Source organism: Pituophis catenifer, unplaced genomic scaffold (assembly GCF_029215685.1).
Source record: "Pituophis catenifer annectens isolate HBS135680 unplaced genomic scaffold, rPitCat1.0.hap2 SCAF_2, whole genome shotgun sequence".
Taxonomy (NCBI): domain Eukaryota; kingdom Metazoa; phylum Chordata; class Lepidosauria; order Squamata; family Colubridae; genus Pituophis; species Pituophis catenifer.
In genome coordinates, this window is record NW_027256882.1 from 81,576,102 (window position 1) to 81,589,971 (window position 13,870).

The 13,870-nt window shown below is 38.2% G+C and overlaps 1 protein-coding gene across 1 annotated transcript in view; it reads left to right on the plus strand.

Annotated features, from left to right (window-relative positions):
* The window catches only part of LOC139312326 (inter-alpha-trypsin inhibitor heavy chain H3-like), a 37,137-nt gene that overhangs the window by 11,663 nt on the left and 11,604 nt on the right, over window positions 1-13,870 (plus strand). Inside the window, exons 10-16 of the mRNA XM_070937031.1 lie at window positions 1,857-1,982; window positions 2,874-3,055; window positions 4,047-4,232; window positions 5,109-5,248; window positions 6,775-6,929; window positions 7,428-7,450; window positions 12,441-12,600. Coding sequence (XP_070793132.1) covers window positions 1,857-1,982; window positions 2,874-3,055; window positions 4,047-4,232; window positions 5,109-5,248; window positions 6,775-6,929; window positions 7,428-7,450; window positions 12,441-12,600 — 972 coding nt within the window. The remainder of the gene's footprint in view (window positions 1-1,856; window positions 1,983-2,873; window positions 3,056-4,046; window positions 4,233-5,108; window positions 5,249-6,774; window positions 6,930-7,427; window positions 7,451-12,440; window positions 12,601-13,870) is intronic.

Here is a 13,870-nt window from a genome sequence, read left to right on the forward strand (position 1 = left end):
GCAAGGGAAGAAAACAGTGGGAGGGCCAATTGTCAGGGGGTAGAATAACATTGACCTGCCTTTCATTATTTATTTATTTTTATGCATCTGTATCCTGAGTATCATTTTAAAAAATAGACAACAACAATCACCGCCTTTTTATTATGAATAATCCAATTGATATTATCTAAAACAGTGTTTCTCAACCAGTAATTTTAAGATGTGTGGACTTCAACTCTGACAGTTCTCTAGCCAGCAGGGAGTTAAAGTTCACACATCTTAAAGTTGATAAGTTGAGAATCATTAATATAAAAACTTGATAAGATTCATGTGGGAAGAACTGCAAGGTCTTTAAAAGAACTGCATGATATAAGGATATAAAATGAACAAATGGAGACACAAATATTGCTGAATATTTTACAGCAGGAGTGTCAAACTCAATTTCATTAAGGGCCGCATCAGGGTTATGTTTGACCTTGTGGGGGAGGGGAGGCAGGGAGTGTGGCCAGGTGGCATGGCCAGCTCGATGTTACTTGTTGGGGCTCTGTTTCCAGCTGCGACAACCTCTTGCAGCCCTCTGTCAGCAAAAACAGAGCTCCCCCTGCCTTCCTTGGCAGAGGGCTGCAGGAGGCCGTTGCGGCTGAAAATGGAGCCTGGGAGGACCACGCGTGGCCCTCCCGAATTCCGTTTTCACTGGCAGAGGCACCACGGGCTGGTCCTTCGCTGTTTCAAGGGTGGCCCCATGGCCAAATCTAAGCACCTTGAGTTTGACACCCCTGTTTTACAGGATCACCTGTAATTTTATCACAGAGAGTTTGCCTGGCAAAAGATTTTGCCTCATAATGGATGCTGAAGGAAAAGGCTCTGTTGCAATAGCATCCATAGATCACCTGGTGACATCCACAATGTCATGCCACAAACTGTCTCCCTTTTCGTTTTCTGTGTCAAATATAAAAAGAGGGGGCCTTGTGTTTCAACATTGCATTGCTGATTTTGTTACACTGATATTCCTTGTCCGCCCCACCACCCCCAATGCCATTGGCCCATTAGTCTCATTCATTTTCCAATTTCTCCTGACATAAAAGCACATATCTTTGATGTATTTCTTTGTGTGAATGTATATCAAAGTCTTATATGAAATCAGACCATTGCTCCTTGGAGTGGAGTATAGGTTTGACTAGATGAGTTAATAGTTCTCCAGGGTTTCACAGACATCTTTTGAACTATCACAGTCTGAGATTCTAACCAAAGTTTAAATAAAAGATACCAAGCAGATGCTCTATTGCAGGATTTTGTAAGATGTAATACTGCATGAGCTCAACCATAGCTTTGACATGCCCTCATTCTTTAGATATAACAGCTTGAAGAAAAGAAATACAATTTTAAAGAATAGATATGGCACACAGAGAAAGGAAAAAACAATGATTTTTATCATGGAAGCCCAGTTGCTGGTAGAATGCTACAATATTCTCTTTCATTATATAAACATGTTAATACAAGTGCAAGTGTGAAGAGCTACAGTAATACAGAATATGGAATAACAGAGTTGGAAGGGGCTTTGGAGGTCTTCTAGTCCAATCTTCTGCTCAAGCAGAAAATCCTATAGCATTCCAGACAAATGACTGTCTAATCTACTCTTAAATATCTCCAGTGATGGAGCACCCACAACGTCTGGAGACAAGTAATTCCCTGATTAATTGTTCTCACTGTCAGGAAATTTCTTCTTAATTCTAGATTGGATCTCTCCTTAATAAGTTTCCATCCATTAGTTCTTGTCCTGCCTTGAGGTGCTTTGGAGAATAGGTTGAAGCCCCCACCCCATCTCTCTGTGTCAGTCTTTGAGGTGTCTATTTTCAACTTGTGCACTTTTGTTCCAGGGACAAATCTTAATGGTGGCTTAATGGCCGGTATTGAACTGCTGAATGAGGCTCACAAAAATGGTTCTTTGCCTGAAAGAAGTGCTTCCTTAATTATTATGTTAACAGACGGCAGACCCACTAAAGGTAATTTTCTTGACAGGCAAACTTGGCATAATACTCTGGAACTTGCTTTGGGTTTCATATTTTAGTTTTACATAAATTAATCTCTGCATCTGACATATATATTTGGTATAAAACCTATTTAACACTAATCATCATGTATTTAATAATGATTTATGCACCGGTAAACACATTATGCAATTATTTGACAAGAATTTCAGCTTAATCAAGAATAAACCATTCAACCATGCTTAGAGTCCCTTCATTCTTCTGGCTTCAATGAGCTGGAACATGTAATAAATCCTTCAGTAAATCATCATTTCTCATTTTATCAAACCCAGGGAGTTATATAGATAATGCCTGGGTTCACACACTGTGCTAAGTATGGTTTACTAAACTCCCACTTGTTGAATACATCACAGTTGGCTGAATTTACATAACCAAGACCAAATTACTTTATGGATTAGTTTGATGTGTAACTCTAGCCAAGCCAATGAACAAATTTTGAACAAACTAGGTTATGTAACTTTAAACCATACTTTTCATTGTAGTTTCTCCATTGTAAAGTCATTGCACAAAACTATTGCACACAAAAAACGGTTCATGGTTGCTTCATGCATTCATATAAAGGGAAAAACAAAAAGAGTTTGGGTGTGACAAAAAATAATTCAGATCTCAACTCACTTATCAAAATACAGTGTGCTGCTTTGTTAATATGAACCACAATTATATGTTAACTGAATCAGAACAGGAAACTGCTGTCCTGAGTGGCAAATCTGATTTCAAAAGCAAGCCATGTTCAAAATTCATACTAAGCTGAGTTTTTATTACTTGGGGTATTATAAATGAAACAAGAACAACAAAAATGTATTTTTTAAAAAAAAATATGTTAACTTTTCGTGTGTTTTCCTGTAGGAGAATTAAACACAGACACAATTTTAGAAAATGTTAGAAATGCAATTCAAGGAAAGTATCCTTTATATAATCTTGGGTTTGGCTATGATCTGGACTATGGATCTTTAGAAAAAATGGCATCAGAGAACAATGGGTTGGCTCGGCGTATCTATGAAGATTCTGATTCTGCTCTGCAACTGCAGGTTTAAATGATAAATTATTCATTCAACATTTGTATAAAATAATAGATAGAGATAGTCATTATATAATCGCTTTACTTTTAAGTCTATTAAAAAAAAATAAAGTCCAGCAGTAACATCCTTTTCTAGATGAGCATGGCTTGGGATAGGTCAGCCAGATAGGTCACCCAATGAGTTCTCCAGTGCAATAACAGAAAGATTAGTGGAAGGGAACTCTCGTTTAGCCTCAGATTGCATGCCCCAGAGCATGTTACGTTGGATTGTTTTTGTAGCTGAATAAGTCTTACCTACTGTACTTCCCAGTGACTTGTATCTTAACAGCCACCTCCACAGCTACTAAGGATAGTCCCATTGCATGTATATCTTTATTTATTTATTTATTTATATCCCACCTTTATTAATTTTTTAATAAACAATTCAAGGCAGTGAACACTACTCCTCCCTCCTCCTAATTTCCTCATAACCTGTGAGATGGATTTTTTTTTTAATTTGATTTATATGCCGCTCTTCTCCGGAGACTCAGGGCAGTTTACAGTGCGTTAAGCAATAGCCTTCATACTTTTGTATATTTTATACAAAGTCAGCTTATTGCCCCCACAAACTGGCTCCTCAATTTACCTACCTTAGAAAGGATGGAAGGCTGAGTCAACCTTGAGTCTGGCAAGATTCGAACTTACTTTAATTGCAGACAGCTGATGTTAAATTACAGTGCTTAATCTGCAGAGCTATCCAGGCTCCTGGATAGCTCCTTGAGCTGAGGGAGAGGTGACTGGCCCAAAGTCACCCAGCCAGCTTTCATGACTGGAACTCATAGTGTCCTGGTTTCCAGGCCAGCACCTTAACCACTGCACCACTGGCTCCTTAGTAAATAATGGAATTTAATGAGGCACCCATTCCTCTTGACAGATTGTCAAGTTGAAGTTTTACTGTTAATTGGGTCAAGGTGTTTCTATATTTGCTTTTAAAAAAAACATTCTCTTTGATTTCCCTTTAGGGCTTTTATGATGAAGTGGCCAATCCTTTACTTACTGAAGTGGAGTTACACTACCCTGAAAATGCCATCTCTGATCTGACTCAAAATCATTTTAAACACTATTATGACGGTTCTGAAATTGTTGTGGCTGGACGCATCATAGACGATCTTCTCAACAGTATAACTGCAGATGTGAAAGCTCATGGGGTAAATACAAGATTGGATCCTTCTCCACTCACGTGCGGGAGAGCAGCCCCATCTCTATATAACGGTTCCCTATTTAAAAGGGTCATATAAATGGGAACTTGTCATGCAAAGCACAACAACTCATCTATTAAAACAGGGCTCCTCAAATCTGAGTGTGTGGACCGGCAGCGGTTCATGGCATGCTAGAAACTGAGCCACGCAAACACGCGAAGCCCCATCCGTGGGATGCAGACAGCACGCGAAACTATACCCCTTCTGGTCAATGGAAAAACTTCTCTCCACAGAATCAGTCCCTGGTGCCCAAAAGGTTGGGGGGCTGCTGTATTAAAACATAGTCCAAGGAGTCATTTCAGTACTTTCCATATCTGGCATCCAGTAAGTAGAAAGTGTATAGTATGTGTGCCAGAGTCTCTCTGTGTGTACATAGGAGACTTAAATGAACATTCTGCTTCTGGATCTTTTGGAGCCCTAAAAGGGTTAGGAAATTGGGGTGCTCAGCAATACAGCCATATTTATGGCCAATTCTAGGGTCCCACAGTCCACAACCACTTTTTACAATGGCTTTGCCTGTCCATTACAAAACCATACCCAATGAGTACTATTGGTTGGCTTGCTGACTATGGCATTTGCTTAACAACCATGAATTTGCTTAATGACCACTGCAAAAAAGGTAAAATTAGTTGGTCCAACCATTTTATGACCATCGTGACTTACAATTGTGAAGTCCAGGCTCCCTTACTGTCATATGTTGAGGCATACCTATAGATGCTGTGACTGCTGTACAGTAAACTATTACTATAAATGTAAACAATCTGAATTGCTGTCATACAAATGAATCAGTAAAAGAAAGCTTTTCTTTTAAAAAATTTCTAACAGGCCGAAGATGACCTAACTTTCTCTGAAGAATCAGATATTAGTCAAACAGCCAAAGCTTTTGAAGATCAGGAGTACATATTTGGGGATTACATTGAGAGACTTTGGTCTTACTTAACCATTCAACAGCTTTTGGAAAAACGGTAATGAAGAATATTTTCCTCAGGATACTACCAGTTTAGAAATTTTATAGAAAAATCCTGTTTAATCCAACAAAGTAGCAATCCTATGTGTAACTACCTGGGCATAACCCAGAGGTGGGTTTCAGCAAGTTCTGGCCAGTTCTGGAGAACCGGTAGTGAACATTTTGAGTAGTACGGACAACCGGTAGTAAAAATTCTGACTGGCCCCACCCCCACCTATTCTCTGCCTCCCAAGTCCCAGTTGATCGGGAAGGAATGGAGATTTTACAGTATCCTTCCCCTGGAGTGGGGTAGGAATGGAGATTTTACAGTATCCTTCCCCTGCCACGCCCACCAAGTCACGCCCACCAAGCCATGCCACGCCCACCAAGTTACACCCACAGAACCAGTAGTAAAATTTTTTGAAACCCACCACTGGCATAAGCCCCATAAAACACAGTATTTTGCGTTTGTCACATTGATTTGTAGAATTTCTAAATCACATGTTCATTGTTAATAAAATTGTTAAAAATTTTTAAATATTTAAAACATAATTTATGATAAAACTTAAAAGAATCAAGGATTTAACTAAATAACCCCATAGAAAATACAAAACAGCTCAATATGTAGGGGAGCTATAATTATAGCATTATAAATAATGCAAGACTTACCCTATTTTCATTTGTTCTAAAATTTTATTAAAATATTGTTTGCTCAATTTAGAAGGCAGCTTGAGTCCAAAATGGCTCTGGGGGGCTTGCATAATTAAAACACAACAGAAAACAATTAAAAAGAGAGAATTAAAAAAATGCATTGTCAGTATCAGAATTTTATACAACAGCCTTTTAAATGTAAATAACACCGCAACCTCCATGTCGGTGTATCAAGCTGTGAAAGTATTGTACAACTAAGATATTAGGCGGCAGATGCCTTTTAATAAAGAAATCATTGCAGCAGAGGTGGGTTTCAGCTGGTTCTGACCAGTTCTGGAGAACCGGTAGCGGAAATTTTGAGTAGTTTTGGAGAACCGGTAGTAAAAATTCTGACTGGCCCCGCCCCCATCTATTCTCTGCCTCCCAAGTCTCAGCTGATCAGGAGGAAATGGGGATTTTGCAGTATCCTTTCCCTGGAGAGGGGTGGGAATGGAGATTTACAGTATCCTTCCTCTGCCACGCCCACCAAGCCATGCCCACCAAGCCATGCCACACCCACCAAGCCACGCCCACAGAACCGGTAGTAAAAAATTTTGAAACCCATCACTGCATTGCAGCTTCTTGTCTTCAATTTCAGACTCTACAAAATGTTCATAAAAGACATGCTCAGGATGGAAACATACAATGGAAACAGTCATTTTCATTTACTTGACCCCAGTATTTAGTTGTCAAACTATTACTGCATTTGATTACTATTGTAGATATTAGTCATTTTTTGACTATGTATTGCATCCTTTTTTTAAAAAAAAGAGGAAGAAAAAGAAGGCCTTTTTGCCACTGGCTGTACAAACATCTAGTGGTAAGTAATATATAAGATATTTTTCTGTCATCTAGGAATTCAGCAAAGGGCGATGAGAAGACTAATCTTACTGCCAAAGTCCTGGAGATGTCTCTGAAGTATAAGTTTGTGACTCCTCTGACATCCATGGTGGTCACAAAGCCAGAAGACAATATTGATAATGCTGCAATTGCTGACAAGCCGCTAGAAGGTACCAATACCTACTAACTTTTATAATGTTACCAATAAAGGACCTAAGTGATATTGTCACACATATGAAATAGCTGTATTTACATGTGGAGATACTCTGAAGCGCTTCAGTGAAGCAGCCACATAACCTGGAAAAGAATGTTTTATTGATCCAGAAAGCAATGCTTTTATGGGCTGCTATGTATTCTGAAAAAGGGATGTGGTTGCTCAGTGGCTAAGATACTGAGCTTGTCGATCGAAAGGTCGGCAGTTCAGTAGTTCGAATCCCTAGTGCTGCATAATGGGGTGAACTCCCGTTACTTGTCCCAGCTTCTGCCAACCTAGCAGTTCAAAAGCACGTAAAAAATGCAAGTAGAAAAATAGGGACCACCTTTGGTGGGAAGGTAACAGCGTTTCGGATGCCTTTGGCGTTTAGTCATGCCGGCCACATGACCACAGAGACATCTTCGGACAGCCCTGGTTCTTCAGCTTTGAAACGGAGATGAGCACCGCCCCCTAGAGTCAGAAACGACTAGCACATATGTGCGAGGGGAACCTTTACCTTTACCTATGTATTCTGAATTATCTTTTGAAGGATTTGATTGTTTAGATTGGACTGAGTATGGTTTGTAACTGGCTGACAAATTGTACTCAATGAGTAATCCTTAATGGTAGTACATCTACATGGAGGGAAGTAAGCAGTGGGGTACCACAAGGTTCCATCTTAGGCCCCGTACTCTTCAATATCTTCATAATTGACTTAGATGAGGGAAATATGCGGATGATACTAAGCTGGCAGGAATAGCTAACACACTAGATGATGGGATTCATTTACCTTCCCTACCGGTTCGCAAACGTGAGCATGTGCTAGTTTACCTCAATACCATTTACCATAGCTTTCCATACTCCGATTCTACTACTTTCACTGCAGGCATGAAAGCCAGCGGGTTAACTTTGGGCCAGTCACACACACACACACACACACACACACACACACACACACACACACTTTTGTTTATCAAAGCAGTACTTTATTAATAATGTCATTTTTTTTTGTTTTGCACCTTTCTTATGCCTTGTTGGAACAGCTGAGGGTAAGTTTGACTTTTATTTTAATTTTTAACTTTAAATTTTTTAAAAAATAATTAAGGAAAATAACTAAGTGGTATTTGGGGGTTCATTACTGCCAATGGTATAGATCTCAGGGCTCATCTGTTGTATGTCAAAACTGGCCATATGAATGGACAAGTATTTGGTCTGGATGATGGCTGTGTTTAGGAATTGGCTGTATTCATTAGAATGACCAAAGTAGCATTGGGGCAATGTATCACAAGCTCCACGCTTTCATATATCCATGAAAATGGGCTTTTATATGCAATACAGTGAGACTGCTAATTCTGTGAAGTATGTGGGGTGGCTAGAAGAATCATACTGAGAAATTGAAAAAGTAATTTTATTTCATATTCTAATGAATGGGTGTTGGAAATGTGTGATCTATCTACTTTGGAAAGGGTATTTTCTACTAATTAAAGGATGTAGCAATGTGTTATGCTATGGCAGCAATTTTGTGTAGTTTTACAATAATATTTTGTATTGTTTATATTAGTGTATTTATTAGTAAACTAGTGACTTGTGATAACTTGTGACATGTAAGTATTTCTACCACTTTTTACTCTTAGTTAGTTTGGGATTGTGTAGCCCTCCCCCCAATTTTCACTCTTTTTCTTTTGGTTTCTATTGTAGTATAAAATTGTTTTGTTAATTGTGTATATTAGATATGTAAAATTAAAATTAAAAAATTGCTCCCTTTCTCTATAATATATTTAGAATGCATTGGAAAAAGTAATTGAAGGAACTGATTTGAATTCTGGATGTGGCAAATATTCTGGGTATTTTGATCCTTCAGGAATTCATCTGTAGAAATTCCTAATAATAAAATAACACTTAAGAAAAGTGGGGATTTAGGGTTCTTTTCCTTATTCACATTAATGTAATTCTTTGCATTTCTTTCATTTGCAGCTACTCGACAATGTAAGTGACAATTCTATATTTTTGAACTATCTCATTTCATTAAAAAGGAATTGGATAAAATTGTTTCTGTGACATTTCTTCTGAACTGATTGAAAATATTGCTAACAGTAATATTGAAAAAAATCCACAGAGATACGTTATTTTCCTTGTTTACATAATAATCAATCTGCCTGTGGATCTGAAAAATTGTATTGCTTTTTTTAGTTGGATTTTATTGTTTTGCAGTAAAAGAATAGTTATACATCGCTCTGAAATCTCTTGTGAGAAATTGCATATAAAGAAATATAAATAAATAAATAAATAAATAAATAAATAAATAAATAAATAAACAAACAAATAAATAAATAAATAAATAAATAAATAAATAAATAAATAAATATAACCACTTCTAGTCTCCAAGAGTCTCCATCAATTTATCTTTTCACAACAAGCATTTTAAAGCTATTTAGTGCTGTGACCATCTAGGGGAAATCTTATAGAAGAACATGACTAAATCTGCATGGGCATAGTTCAGGATAAGCCTTCAAGTGGTTGAAATAAACTGCCTTAATAAAAGCAACTCACTGAAAAGTAATGTCATTTTTTTTGAGGGAATTGTTGGTATATGGACTGTCCATGTTCATGACTGCCTGCAGAATATTCTCTTGGAGATGATCAATTAATTTTCATTTCAAAGCTGAAATGAAGTGAGTAGGCTTTCATAAATAAATAGATATATAGACAGCACAGAATTGAACCAATAGGAATGCCCAAAATGAACCATTATAATTTTTGATCAGTTAATTAAAAATCCTTGACAGAAATTCTTCAAGTATATCAGTACAGATTTATTGTACTCTTATTGTATGACTTTTCTTTGTTAGTTGATTGGAATCTCATTAGAATGATACATGTTATTTTATTTCATTCATATTGTTTTTTCCATTTCTTTTATTTATTTGACAATAGCAGACATTTTACAAATAAAAAACAGTCACATGAAATATAGTGTTGACATTCACTGAAACTCTGCTGTTAAAATCAGGATGAAAACTGAGTTAAAAATTCAGTGTGCCTTAAAGTTGGTAAAATAAATGCAGCTATCCTAATTTCAGTTGTGTAACCCCTTTTCTTTTCCCCCCTGTGCAGTAGTATCAGCATCTTATCCATCATATAGTTCATCAGTACCTAGTCACAGGTACACAAGTGGTAAGTTTTGTTTTGATGTCTTTTTTTTTTGTAAATGGAAAGAAGTAGAAAAGTGTAATATCTAAAGTCTGCTGGTGGACACTTTATATTGTGATTATTTTACCATAAAACAAATTAGTAATATACATGGGTTCCATCCAGTGGTGGAATTCAAATAATTTAACAACCAGTTCGCCCAGGGTCAGGTTGGCTGTCGTGGGAAGCATGGCCCATCCCCATCCTCCAGCTCCACTGCACATGTGAGGCGAGCCTTCCCGCGATGGGTAACCTGACTCTGGGTGAATTGGCTGTTAAATTATCACCACCACCCCGCTATCAAAGTGGATCCTGGGCACTGCGTTGTGCTGCAATGGAAAAACGGGCAATGGAATGGCCAGCACGAGGAAAGGAGGAGGAGCAGGGAGAAGAAAGAGGGAAAGCAGCCTTCTTCTTCCTTCACACCGGCCGCTCTGTTGTCCATTTTTCCATTGCAGTGCAGCGCCCAGAATCCACTTTGATAGTGGTGGGTGGGTAATTTAACAACCAGTTCACCTGAACTAGTGCAAACCAGCTGAATCTCACCACTGGTCCCATCTAATTTGGAGGTTTAGGACTATGCTAAAAGAGTAGCGTACAGACCCCTTTTTCACAGGTTATATCCTTTTTTGTTTCTAGTTTTCTCTAACTGTGGTTTGCCATGCCACGAAACCTGGCAAATAATAATTTAGTTAGCATGGCTGAAAATTCTGCTTTGCCAAAACATTTGCAGGCAGTCCTCAGTTAGTAATGGGAACTGGGATTGGAATTTCCATTGCTAAGTGATGCAACAGTAAAGTGCAACATCATGCGGACGCATTGCTTAGCAACAGCAACCCCAACAATCCCCACTGCCATCATTAAGCAAGGATGACAGGTCCTTAAGCGAGTTCCAGGTAACTTGCAAAAATGGCCAGCAGGCAGGTAAGATATAGTGCATAGTGCAAGCATAGCAGTCCAGGAATGGCTGCTGCCAGGCAGAGGAGAGTGTGAGAGATTTACCAGAGTGACTTGCAGCCTTCCCTGTCAGTTTCCTCGTTGACTTTGCTTGTGGGAAGCCAGCAGAGAAGGTTGCAAAAGGTGAACATATGATCACGGGATACTGCAACCCTTGAAATTGTGAACTAGTTGTCAAGTGCCCAGGTCACAGTCATGTGACTGTGGGAATGCTGTGATGGCTGGAACTTTGAAGACCAATAGCATGTAAGTCTTCTTTTTCAGTACCATTGTAACTTTGAACAGTCACTTAATGAATGGTCGATAACGAAGAAGTATCTCTATAGCTATGTTATCATCTCACTCAAAATGTTAATCAGATGGTTCATCAATTGTAGCAAACACTGGTTAGAAAAATCTAGGATATGGACAAGAGAATTTCTGTACAAAAGGAGATTAGTAGGTGAATCTAAATCTAAAACTCCAGTGCAAATTTTATATGAAAATATTTCCATCACATATTTGCATGGTACTCGTCTCAGAAGCACCGAGGTGTTTCTGGATTGAAAAGATTAGTTGGTAACATCACCATTTTCTGGGGGACATCCAATTTGTGGCTCCTTTCATGTCCCTCGCAAGAGCTGGAGTGAAGAATGGAAGCTCACCCCGCCTCACAGCAGCATTTGGGTCTCGAATGTGGGCTTGCTAACCTCCAATCCAGCATCCTAACCACGTGAGCCACTGTGCTACCTTCAACTCATTGGTACACTGAAAGTATTACCATACTGAAAATATTATCATAGTATGTGAACCAAATTCATAGGAGATCTAATTTACCCAGAAAATGTCAATAAAATGGCTTTGGAATTAAACCTCAAACGTGCAAAGTGAAATCTTAACAAATAGTGATGCAAAATTCATAATGTAGTCTGTTTGGCTTTACTTAAAGTCTCATGGGAATGTAATTTGATTAAAAGCAAAATAGCCATTGTGTACTGTATATCATGGCGTATAACAGTGAGATGTACTTAGCCATCTGGGACTTATGCAACAAGTAGTACAGTAGTGGGTTTCAATTTTGGCTGCTACTGGTTTGCCTGTGGGCATGCGTGTGTGATTGCGCGTGTGTGACGCTTCTGCGCATGCACAGAAGTGTCTGCGCATGCGCAGAGATATCCGGGTGGGTGGGTGGGTTACTACCGTGGGTTACGGGTAGTAACCCACCACTGAAGTAGTGGTTAAAATAAACTATGATTGACTACCATGCCAATCAAACATTTGAGTTCAGACTCTTTTTTGAATATGTTGATGACATTAATGATAAAAGGGGCAAAATATATCATAAGGCATAATTCTATAGAAGGCTTTGTATGAGAATCAAAGATCAAGAGACCCATTTCTCTCTGCAGTTGATGGAGATCCACATTTCATCATAGACATCCCACAAAGCGATGATCATCTTTGCTTTAACATTTATGAAGATCCAGGGAAAATTTTAAACTTAATCAGGGATCCTAGTACAGGTAAGTTGAAATGACGCTGACCCTTTCTTATTTCATCTCCTGCCTAAGGATTAGCTCAGATATTTGCATATTTATTGATTTAATCAATTCATATGATCACCAAACTTACAAATTGCAACTTTGGGCAACTTGCCTAGGATTTAAACAGAAAAATAAGGGGAAGGGTGGGGAGTGGGGGGTGTCACAAAATGTAATCATTAGAAAACCCAGCGCAGCCAAGACAGTTACAAAACAGCCTGAACTAATACCATGGCCTGATGCCTGGAGGAAAGAGACACATTTTCACAGCTTTACAAAAAGAGCAGCAAGATTGGGACCATCCAAATCCTTAAGGAGGGGGCAGGGTAGAAGATGCCTTTCTGTAGAAAGAGTCTGTAACAGAGAAGGAACAAAACTGAAAAAGCCAGATTTATTATTACAGTGATTTTGCAGGGCATAAAATATACTATTTCGTTGCACTAGTATATTTCTATAGCTATTGAAAACTGCTTGAACATCCTTTAATTGTATTTATTTGTAGAATAAAATTGAATTTGTTGCAATATTTTCAGGATCAGACTCAATAAAGATAATAGAAGTTAGAGATTTAAATATATCTCTCTTTAATCATAATAGGCATTCTATATTCGCTGAATATTCAAGATAGAAGCAAGGAAAATGGGGAGGATGGCTCCTTATATATACAAGGGGTGGAGCCAGGAGTGGGAGTGGTAAATTATGAATACATTAAAGTCCAAAGAATAAGTTAACCCCTGATGTTCCATATATACATTATTTACACATTAGAGAATAAGGCATTTACATCTGACAAATCCCCCTCTAAATGCCGGTTCGTTATACAACACCAGTTACATTCAGATTCAGGACAATATAATACATATAATTTAGAAGTTAAATATTTGTGTTGTTTAGAAGGTAAGGGTTTTGTTAATATATCAGCTAATTGTTCAGAAGTATCACAATGTATTGCTTTGATGAATCCGTCTTGAGATAGTTGTCTCACGTGCTTAAATTTTATATCAATATGCCTGGACCTTTGTCCAATTGCATCGGATCTAGATATTTCAATGGCCGCTTTATTGTCTTCATGCATAATAAATGGTAAAGTAGGTTTCTTCCAAACATCTGTGATCAAATCATTGAACCATACAAGGTTATTTGCAGCTTTAGACAAGCAAACATATTCCGCTTCTGTGGTAGAAGTGGCTACCAGTTCTTGTTTACCAGTATACCAGTAAACTGGACAATCGTTCAATAGAAAAACATAACC